Source organism: Pagrus major, chromosome 7 (genome assembly GCF_040436345.1).
Source record: "Pagrus major chromosome 7, Pma_NU_1.0".
NCBI classification, from domain to species: Eukaryota; Metazoa; Chordata; class Actinopteri; order Spariformes; family Sparidae; genus Pagrus; species Pagrus major.
In genome coordinates, this window is record NC_133221.1 from 16779741 (window position 1) to 16791767 (window position 12027).

Here is a 12027-nt window from a genome sequence, read left to right on the forward strand (position 1 = left end):
GGACACACTTCTCACAGGTTCACTTGACCTTGTTTGTGATTTATCTCCAAGCAACCGTCGCCAAGGGATAAAGAGAGACATGAGGATGCAGATTCACGTAATGATATTTTATGTATCATTAAGACACCACTAAAATAAAATCTGCCATCAACATTTAGCCTTCTTTAACACAGGCTCAAACAATTAAATTTAAACATGGCAGTGCCCTCACAAAGGCGGTAAATCAAAGTAAATCAATAGGCGGTCTGCGGTCAATAAAAAAGCCTGTCACTGGTCCTAACTGTTGCTCAGCAGACAGATAGACTCTGGCTGGGCTAAAGCAAACAGCCTGATACAATGGGAGATATATGATAATAGAATGGCTTTAGTCTGTGCGCCGAGCACATTCATCTCCCCCCCCCCGTTAGACGAGTACAAGTGGTACAGCCCAGCAGGCAAAAAAGACAACATTTCCTGTCAATCTGTGCTGCTGGCTACGCTCTCCATAAACACACAGTGCCCTCCCTCCTCCCTCCTCTTCTGTCTAACACTTCACTCTTTTTCCTGTCTCGTGAAAGAAACCATGCTTTCACATTTTTTGGGCCATTTTGAATGATTTTGATTAAAATGTTTATTGACCTTAAAGCTTTTCCTCCAGCTGAGACCTCTTGTTTATTTTCTTAAGCTGGCACACTCATGTGGGCTGATAGTCCTCTTGCACACACTCACACACATTTAACAGCTCTTTTGTTGCATCAAATAGTCAACAACATCAGTGGGTTTTTTTTTTTATGTGTTTCTTCATACAGCTGTCAGGTCATAAAGAGGAAGCTTTATGACAACATGTATAGAAGAGTGAGGCTAGATAACAAACTGTCATCTATCAAAGATGCTCCTGCTAGCAGCTTGTTGTTACAAACGACTCATTCTTTCTGTAACTCCCCACCCATTTACACAGTAATTCAACAAAAAAAAAGATCAGATCTGGATGCATTTCAGATTAAATCATCACTGCCCCGAGTCACATTTTTGTGATCCACAAGCATTCTTCTCACACTCGTCTTTCGTCTCCTTCCTGTCTTTTTTTCCTTTTAGCTGCTAGTTTCAGCATCCTGGAAACTTAAAACTGGCTGATCCCCTGGTGTTTAAATGTTCTATGTAACATCAGGGTTGTTTGCCAGGACCGGCGAGCCGCAACACAATCGATTTATAATATCATGTGCTCACACTTGAACCTCTTTTGTTTTTGGAGATTTATGGCCCCTATCCGACTCTCTCCTGGTTCTGACGTTTCTCTTTACAGCGTTTGAGACTATAATTCAGACCACTAACTCCAGGTACTCCGCTTATTGGCACACAGCACTGTGAGCTGTGAGTCCTCCAGCGCTTCAGAGGGTTTTTTGCAGAGTGAGTTTAGACATCTAATCTACACATACTCCATACTGCTGCTGACCCAGGCCGTTCCCTGCCTCCCCTCCTTCCCCTCTCCCTCCTCCTCCCCTTCCTTCCCCAAGCCAGAGAGGTTGAACTCTAGAAGAAACCCCCACTGGGCCACTAACTTTCCCCCCCAAACTTATCCTGCCCTCCCTCCTTCTCTCCCTCACTCTCTGGCTCACAAGTCTCTCCATCGCTCTCCTTAATTCTTTTTTTTTTTTTTCTCTCTCCCCCCTCTGTTTCTGCAAATACTCTCCCCATTTCATCAAGTTCCCTATGGCCATTTTTTCCTGACTGCTTGATTTGTTGTAGTTGACAAAGTTCTCTGCTTTTGTTTCTGGTTTTGGAAATATTTCATTTTCAGTGGCTGCCAACTCACTGGTCATCTTGTGTGACTGCTGCTTTCAATCATGTTTAATTGCAGTGATTAGACTAGACTTTTACTCAGAACAAATAATAAATAAAAACAGAATATGTAAACATTTCTTTCATGATAAGATTTCTGTCTCTTAAACTGTACAGTAGATAGGGGTGCTCTGTCAGCTGCACCCTGTCTGCTTATAGCTCCACGTGGGCTGGAGCCCAGGAAAATCTGGCTTTACTACTGTCTGACGCTTTGATGCCAATTACAGATAAGACGTATACAACACATTGTTGCCACTTCCTCTGTATACAGTCAGTCAGGTTCCAGCCAAGCAGTCAACAACGCAGTGGTGTGTGAGGCAATAAAGACGGCTTGTTTTCAAATGCCTATGCGCTAAACGCAGCACGGTGATTTTGAAAGGAATGTAGAGCTTTTCCATTGCTGATGTGAGCATGTGTGCAGTGCGTGGACGTGCTGAAACAGATTGCCGGCGATGATAGAGACACTGAACACCAGCTCAGAGCGCCCTCCCACTACAGCCAGATTCAGGTTACTCAGAAATACACACACACAAGCACAAACACACACAGAGGTTTTTTGTTGCAACTAAAGTAACTTAATGACGGAGCTGACCATCGAGATCCAAACACCCAAAAGCATTTTCTGTCCTCTTCGTTTATGAGCTCATTAATAAAATAAGTAATATCTTATTTATGTGTTGTTTTGTCAGTGAAAACAAAGCGCAATCCTAGCGTTCTTCCTCATCACATCCATCAACTGCTCCACCAGCCGCAGGTTTTACACATGTTCAGCTCAGACAAGACATGTAATCTTATCCCCTCATCTGCCGTACTCTCTCACAATATATCTCCGCAAGATACCTGATGTGTCACTGAGGAGCGACGTGGGGAAAGTGAGGCATGACTTATGAGCGAGCCTGTGTCTCAGCGGCGGCCATGTTGGCCTCCGTTCACATGCTTGTCCCACCAAAGGCCAAACAGAGCTACTTTTCAGAGCACTATCCGTCTTGGCCATCTCTCAGCAAAGTCTCTCTATCTTTTTCTCTCCCTCTATCTGCAGCATCATGACATTTTACTACTCGTGTTTCGTGGGGGAAAAAAAGTCTTTTTGGTTGTGCGGCTGAAAGTACGCACCCCGCTGTCTTTTCCTCATAAGCCCGCCCCTGTGGCTGTGTGCCCTCCCACGCCTTCGCACGGCCCGTCCCTCCTTTTTCTCGCCATTGCACCCTCTTCATCTTGCACGTGCCCACAAAGGCCCATCTGAAAACAGACCCCTCCCATTTTTAATAGTAGCCTCTTTATCTTCATCTGTCATCATGTCAGGGCTGAACTACACTCTGTGGCCTCTCCCTTACCAGCAACCTTTGCTGACTTTCCACACACGCAGGCATGCAAGCGCATGCACAAACCTAATACACAAACACACACAAACTTTCAGCAAGTTTCCAGCACTTAGGGCAAATTGGCTCAAACTTGCACAGAGGGATAACGAGAGGAAATCCACAGTGAGGGCTGAGAAGAAAGAGAAGAAGTGGAGAGAGAAGGGAACTCAAGAGTGCATAAGCCGACGGGGTTTAGGTGGATATCATCGGAGGAGCAGATATTCCATTCAGTTTTGCAAAAACTCCTTCAGCAAGGTGCTTAAATTGACTGGAAAAACAAAGTGGGAATTTCTGTCCGTTTTCCCCTCTCATCTATTGAATTCTGGCCAGCACGGGTTGAGAAATAAAACAGAGCAATGTGAGTGGGAATCGATATCCAAAAAGAAGAGAAGCGCCTTGGAGAGCTGTCATCTTGAGGCTAGTGGTCGCCTAGGGAGATGAAAGCAGGGATGTCAGACGACGCAGAGCTGTTTATTAAAGCAGAGGAGGCTCCAGCCTCACTGATAGATCAAGGACACAGCCCGAACAGCACTACACATGCTGTCATCACACACATACAAGTACACACAAATGGTCCAGTCTGAGCATTGCTAATTTGCTATGTAGATCACGGTCACAGGAGCAGAGGTGCCAGAAAGCAGATGGCTCTATGATGATGGTTTACTGTTTTGACAGTCAAAACAGTAAACGCCAATCTTCACACTGATTTACTGTATGCTAACTTTAACAATTTGAGAATTAGAAACTGTTGCTGGATAGAGATTTAATTAGTAGTTTTCTTGTATACCAGAAATGATCCAGAATTGATTTCTGGTTTTGGTAAAGACTCTGACAACATGACAGATAGGGATGCTACGATTAGTTGATTAATCAATCGAAAGAAAATCAAATCACCAACTATTTTGAGGATTGATTTATCACTACAATCATTTTTCAAGCACAAATGTCAAACATTTACTGCTGTAAGCCTCTTAAATGTGAGGATTTGCTGCGTTTCTTTGTCATTATGATCGTAAATGAAGAGTCTTGGGGTTTTGGACTGTTGGTTGGACAAAAGCAGCAATTTTAAGACATCAGTTTGGGCTCTGGGTAATTGTGATGAGCATTTTTTACAGTTCTTTGACATTTTATGGACTATTAAAGGGACTCTATAAAAAAGATTTACATGTATTAATCACATTTTTATTGGCCATATGTAAGCGGATTGTAACGTCTTTAAGTTGTTAAATGCTGCTGGGCTTTGGATTTCTTTGTGAATTTTCTGTGACAGTCCAAAGGATGTGACTTCTTGAGTGCCTCGTGTCATTGCCCCTTTCTTCTCCTCTAACACAGAGCAACAGTAGCTAACGTTAGTTTAGAAATGTCCACTAACATAAACTAATGAACGCTTCCAGCAAACCACAGAAGTCAGATCAATTAATCATGAAAATAATCATGCTACAGATGCTACTCTTGCTAAGAAAAAATAATACAATCTTGGTAGGTGATCAGATCATGCACAGAGATCACACATGATATGAATCAAGATATGCTTCATACATACATACAAATCTCTTTCACTGCTCTGTTTCAGCCTTTAAAATGATTATATTCCATACGCAACGACCACATTTGTAAGGAATTAATTTATCAACCATGGATTGAACGTTACCCACAATCCTGTAAGGCTATAATCTCAAATACAGGTCTCTCATTCCTGAAGCTTTCCTCAAATTCTTTGAAATCCTCATTTGTAATGTTCTCACTCCAGCCTCGGGCAATTTTTCAGGCCCGTCAATAAATCTAACAGCAATCAGTGAATGACAAGATTGAGGTCAGAGATGGATAGGCTTTACTCAGAAGAGTAAACAGAATATTATAGACTCGGGTGTCTCCAAGAGCCTTTTTAAAACAAAAGGGTGACACCATAGTTTGTGAAGAGCGCACAGGAAAAGACGAAAAAAAAAACAGAGATGGGAGTTGTGTGTGTCTATAGGGAAGCTTGCGCCTGAAAGGAAGTGAGGGGTAGCGTGGCTGAGCTCATCATTTTCATAACCATACATAGCACCCTTTCTCTTTCATATCTCCCCCTCCCTTCACGCAAGTATATAGTATACCCACATAAGCTCACACATATGCACCCAGACAAATCCAAACCTTCACAATCGGCCACGTACCTACCCACCTCCATCTAGGTTGGGCTGAAACCAAGCACTTCAACCTTTATGAAAATAAATAAAGCGGTACAATGTGGTGTTTGTGCTCTGCTTCGCATCCAGCAGAGAAGGCTTCGACATCCTACCCTGCTGTCCCTCTTCTCCATTTAAACATTCGCTTTTACATTCCCTCTCATACCACATTTCCCACCAAAATGGCTCCTTTACGCAACTCCCCCGAGCTCCCTAAGCCAACATGACCTCCTTGTGTGTGTGTGTGTGTGTGTGTGTGTTTAAGAATGCAATGAGTGTTTTTAATTATGTCACTCTGCATGAGGATTTTTTTTTTTTTTGCTGGAACATTTTGGTCCTTTTCGCAGTCCGTCTGACTTAATGGTCTGTCTGTGTTTGAGTGTGCGCATATATGCGCTGCAGCCAGTATGCTAATGCCTGTGCATGTGTGGGTCTGTGTGTATAAATCCATGCCCAACACACACTTCACATAAGCTGTTCATCTAGTATCCACTGGAGGCACAACTGAGCAGACTAAGGCAGCTTTTACACAAGCTTCAACACGCTGCTCATTCCATTCTATTAATACAATGCTTTAATTTCATCTCATTGTGATGAGGCTGAAAAGGCTCACAGCTGAGCCTCTCATGAGGTTTCTGTGTCCGTCCTTCAACGTAAAGCTAAAAATTATAGCCTGAGTGGAGAGTCCGAGCCCAGCAGAGGACCTCAGATTTTGGTCCGAGCCATGTGGGCTGAAGGAAATGACCTACTAGCTTTTCAAAACATCCCTGTGGCTGGCTTTGGGGCCAGGGCTCCGGCCCTGATTGGTGAAAGCTTAGAGAGGTGTTTCAGGGCTCAGTGGCGATGTTATCACATAGTAAGTGGCCTTAATGGGCTTCCAACTGTTTGTTTGAAGGGCTCCCATAATGACAGGGATCAACTGATAACAGCCTCGGCTACACACTGCACAGACAGCCATCAGACCCTCTCATGGATGAACGAACGCCGTTGCGCGTTTATAAAGATATGGGTGGTAAGGACGGGAGTCTTGCAGCACACCCACACGGAAGTGAAGCACAAAATTTTCTGGGTCTACTTCCTCCATGTATGCATTAAGAATGAAGAAGAGCCTACTATCTATGCATGTGCAAACACAGTCTGCCTACTCCATCCCTCCCTTCTGCTGTCTCTTCCCACCTCTGTGCAAAACAGGTATTTCCAAAGACACTCTGGTGCCAAAACAGAGTGCCGCCATGGGAGGTGCTCCGACCTGTCGGCACAGCATGCACACCCAACAAAGGTAGGTGTCACCCTGGCTACCTTTCTAACAACAATTACACACGCAGCTCTGAAGCTGGGCAAGAATGTAGTACTATTTACTGCACACACACACACACAGAAATATCTGCAGTGCTACTCCCTTTATGTGGAAGGTATTTTCTGGCCTACAGACAGTCCCGACAACAATGAGCAGGCCTGTTAAGCCAACTCCTGTAGAAGAAGTAGAAGGGGGAAAAAAAATAGGGCCTGGGGAATGTCCAAACCAAGGCCTTTTGTCTTCTCCGCTAACGTTTAAGAGAGCGGGGAATGAGACTGCTGTCAGTAAAATGACTTGTAACATTCCTCGTCAAGGGATACACCAAAGGGAGGTTTTAAAAGCCGATACCAACAGCTGATAGTTTTCCATCCACTGGCCAAAACTTAAACTGATACTCAGATGTATTTTTGTATGCGCTAGACACTACTTTGATGATCAGTCAAACAAAACATTAACAAAACAACAAAACTGTAAATGATTAATCGTTTAAGTCATGTATCAAACAAATATGCTAAAAGATTCTCTGGTACCAGCTTCTAACATGTGAGGAACTGCTGTTTTTCTCTGTTTAAATCATTTCAAACTGAATATCTTTGGGTTTTGTACTGTTTGAACAAAACAGGAACACTAAGAACATTACTGCCCTGGGGTTTTGCATTTTTCGCTATTTTTTGACATTTTTATAGACTCTGAACATAAAACTTCTACACACAGTCCTCTTTGCTTGCAATCAGGAAAAATCGATCCACAGGTGTGCAAAGTTTAAAAGACGTGTCTTGATTAATCAAAAAAATCACATGTCCATATTCACAGCCATTAGTATACTGTATGCATCTTACAGTAATTAATTAGGCAAAAAAAGTCAGACATAGTTCAAAGGTGCAATATGTAAGAAATTTGGTTTAAAACATTTTAAAAAATAACTAAACTAAAATGATCAACATTATGTGAAGAAATAACAGTTGTGAAAGACGTCTATGTGTTGTATTGCAGAGATATAGTATCTACTGATGTATCTAGCTGTACAGCTAACTGAGCTGACTAACTAATGGCAGCTAAAGTTAGCAGCTTAGTTTTCACCAGCAATTACTCTGGTGACCCTGCTCTGGTGACCCTGCTTTGGATCAAAACAATGTCGATCCTAATAATCACAGTAAATAAATTAGAGCAATACTGACATTAATATGTGAAGTTGCTGTCAGATAATAAAGAAGTAGAACTAAAAAAAAAAGGGGGGCACTATTCACAGATAAAGCTGAGTTGTAGCTAATTGTCACCATGATCCCGACTTAATCTTTGACCCTGGCCTTGTTTAAACCCTGACACACAGCTTAAAACCGAAGAACTGTGATCCCTAACCCAAGCGAACGATACTCCTGCCAGCGTGGATGTGTCAGTACAAGCAGCCATGTATGATTCCCCAGTCCGTGTGGTTGCCTGTTACTTGTTTTTGTTTTAACTCATGCCAGTGTACAAACCAAAAAGAATCCATCTGTCAGTGCTGTGGGATTTCATTCTGCATCAGGGGTATGTTTCTAGTTTTCAGATGAAAGAAGTGCTCTGTGTGCAAGAGACAGAGAGAGAAAGCAAGAGAGAGAGAGAGAGTGGGAAGAGTGTCTCTGGTGGTGTGTTTGCATGTGTGTATCTGTGTGTTTTCCTAGCAGGGTGTGTTCTTGGATTCCACCACACTAGGACATTACCCCCAGGTGCTCTCTCTCTCTCTTTCTCTGTCTCTCGCTCCGGTTCTGTGAAAATACCTTGAGGATTAGGTGGGCAGCAGCAGAGAGGAGGAAGAGGAGGGGGGAAGAGGGGGTGGGGGGTGAGGTAGTGATTGACGGCTGAAAGGCAGAAGAGGTGCTCAGGCATGCTGTGGTAGGGGAGAGAGGGGGGACTGCACACACAGGCAGGGAGGCTCTGCACTCAGCTGTTGCCACCCAAACCCATTATAGCCCCTCCACCACCACCTACCACACACCACCACCTGCCGACCCTTTAGGACTGCACCCAGATAAGATTTCACATAACTCCTGCTTACCTTTACCTCAGCGAAAGTCTTTTCGCTCTCTTTCTGTCTTACTTTGACATCCTCTGTGGTTTTACACGAGGAAACTCCCTGACCTAGAATCCTGATGCTGATTAAAAAGAAACTTCGTTTTGCAACTAGCAGGTGTTTTGAACAATGAGCAATGTATGTCGGCGGCGTGTGTGTAATCTGAATAGTTTTTCCATGACAGAAAAACACTCTGGATTGCCAACAATCTCCTCTTTGTGCTCTCTGCTCCATGCATCATCCCATCCTGGTGCTTCATCATACAACAGTGCCCCCTGTGGTCAGGTCTGAAATTACAAGTCTGACACTACTGGAGCGTGCTGTTGTGGTTAGTCTGGTTAAGTAGAAGTCTGGTTGCTTGAATCTCGCTCACCTTTCTTTCGGCAAGAAAGGTGTGTGTGGTACGCTCGGTCTGAATAAACAGTCAGACAAGTCTTTGAATCACAATTGTGCTCATTTTCAAATATTTGTTGATGCTCACAGCACTCATCACCTCACACTGAAAGAATGTTGTTTTGTCTCTAATTGCAGACTTGCGGGTTTGCCTGCCTCACAAAAGCTCTGTGAGAGGTCCACATACACACAGACACACACAGACTCACACTCACACACAGACACACACACACACACAGCAGTGAAGCCTGAGCCAGAGTCTGTGGTCACAACCACACCATCTACAAGCATCTATAAGGAAACCACAGGAGCAGAGTAATCATTGTATTGATGAAAATGGTCCTTTTCCTCACGGTTTCTTTGGGGGATTTTTTTTCCTCCTCCTCCTATATCACAAGCAGACCCTAAAGTTTTCCGTTTCCACAAAATTACACATAATGAAGTGCAATTTTAAATAGGCGTATTTTCCTTTTTCCAGTGCACGATCAAATTGTTTAATGTGACTTGACTAGGATGAAGGTATGGGCTGTATGTAGTTAGTCGACATGGAAAATGATATGTGAGAGGGAGGAAAGGTCAAACAAATGCAGTTCTGAAAGTGACTTACAGAGAGCGGCCATCTCTTTGGGCAGGTCGGCACCAAATCTCCCAAACAGGCTACTGTTGGCCAGCAGGTCGAAAGGGGAGTGGCTTCTCATGGAGTTGAAGGCGAACGGGTAGACAGCAGGTGGGAAGCCGGTCATGTGACCCACCTGCTGTTCCCTGTTGGTAGCCATGGTGACGGAGCACACCCAGGGGTCTGCAGCAGGCCACTGGGTGAAGGCAACGGTTCTTGCTACACCTGGAAATCCTCGGAAAAGTTCAAAAAAGTGTCCTTTTGAAGCCTGTCGGGATGTGGGGAATGGATGGGCAATGATGGGGGTTTACTGAGGGAAGGCTGGCCTCCACTTTAGAAGAGTCATCCGAAACTCTGAGGAAGAGAAGGAAGAGAAACATGTTATTTCTTAGTAATACATTCTCCACATATAACAAGAATAAATGTTTCTGATTGGCATGGACATGTTGATACAATCAGCGGTTTGTGTCAAGATTCCACAGACAAGATTCACCTCACATCAACTTTGAGACCTGAAGCTCTGGGACAGAGAAAAGATTATCCACAGTTCTACTGTAAGAAGGATGTGCATACTTTATACCAACAGGTATGAGAGAACGGGAAGGAAGGAGGATGTGAGGAAGGATGGCGAGAACCAAAACAGATAAAGACGTGAGAGAAAAAGAATGAGTGAGCTGTGAGAGGAAAAGCCAGAAAAACTGGGACTGGGTGAGGGGAAAAGAAAATAAGAAAGAAGTTTGGAAAAAGTTATAACAGGGAAGAGCGGGAGGGAGGGGAAAAAAAGAGAGAGAGAAAAAGAGAGAGAGCTCTTGTTCCTGCAGTTTTGAAGAGCTTCCAGACTTCTACAGTGATTCCAGGCTATGCCATATGATTTAAATCACCAGAACTCTACTATAAAGAGCTCCTCTGTTCCTGCTGCCAGCCTAGCACAGCAGCCTGCCTCTCTGCCTCTTTCCCCCAGGACCAGAGGCCCAGACACGGGGTCCAGAGCATGAAGAAGAGGGGGAGGGAGGGGGTCGATGGGGGTAGAGGGTAGGGAAAATGAGATCCACTGATTGCTAACTGCTGCTGTCACTTCCAACTATCTTCTCTTGAGGTCAGGCTCCCATCCCACAGAGTCATTTTGGCTCTAACCTCCCGCCGCCCGGCTCGTCACTTTGACTCCACACAGTAGGCACAGACAAGTCAGGCTCAAGTGTGGACAAGGCTGCAGTTATGCCCCACTGTTGTCTGTTAATACAAGGGGGAGGAAAAAAAAATCCTGGTAAAGCCTTCCCCATTTTCCTTTTCATGTTTTCTTTTTGCCTTTCGCTTCCCTAGCGTGATTTCATGAGTGGGTGGTGTGATCAGCTTGTTTTTTGAAATGTGGCTTTGAAAAAGAGCAGAGCCAAGGAATTTGGAACTGCTGTGGCTTGTGAATCTGGGAGAAAAGACAGGGAAAAAATCTTGGTAATGAATTCGGAATAAACAAAGAAATGAGGAGGAGGGGGTGGGGGGGTCTATAAGGCCGAATCGGTGAACTGCTGAACTGAGCGAAAAAACGCACAGAGGAACAGTGACAGGGTCTGGGCACTGGGGGGCACTAAGAGGTGGCGCCGTGCCCAGGAAAAAGAGGTAGAGCTTTCCAAGACGCACACAGTCTGAAACACATACACATGCAATCAAGCACTGAAAAAAACTACACATGTGTGAGAGCACCCACTAACACACACACACACACACACACCTCTCACCCCTCGCCTTTTCCAGGGCTCTGGCTCCCTCCCTGCCTCTCTTTCTGGCTCTTTCTCTTTCAACAGAGCCAGTTAATTACACCCTACTGCTGCAGGCAGCTTCAAACCACCACTAATTTAGAGTTCCATTACAGTAAACTGTTCCACATGTGCTTCCAGGGCCCAGGCAGGCTCGGGTGGCCACGTTTCAGGAAGGAGCAGCCGCCGATAGGCACCCACCCCCATCCTGCCAACACAGCCATACTGCCATCTTTCTTTTTCTTTCCTCCTTTCTGTCTGTGCTTCTCGCCGTCTTTCATTCCCCCTTTTTCACTCTATCCTTCACCCAAACTACCTTTGATTTTCCTTCCCCCTTTTCTGACCCACCCCACATCTCCTCTCTATAATCATGTCCTTATAACCAATCCTCTCCTTCGCCTAACCCACCCCCCTTCTCCTCTAACTGCTTATACAACTTGTACCATGACCCTGTGCAGCGGTTCCACTGTGTGGCTTACACACAAAAACATCACTAAAGATTTCACAGTGGGTCTAATGGGAGAAGAGGTACAGACTGGAAAAACAAAACTGCCAGCAACGCTCATAATGTGC

The 12027-nt window shown here is 44.5% G+C and overlaps 1 protein-coding gene across 1 annotated transcript in view; it reads right to left on the minus strand.

Moving 5' to 3' along the window:
• The window catches only part of rarga (retinoic acid receptor gamma a), a 31533-nt gene extending 21599 nt beyond the window's left edge, over positions 1-9934 (minus strand). Inside the window, exon 1 of the mRNA XM_073470647.1 lies at positions 9695-9934. Within this exon, the coding sequence (XP_073326748.1) occupies positions 9695-9863 (169 nt within the window). The 5' untranslated portion in view covers positions 9864-9934. The remainder of the gene's footprint in view (positions 1-9694) is intronic.
• Positions 9935-12027: the final 2093 nt, after the last annotated feature.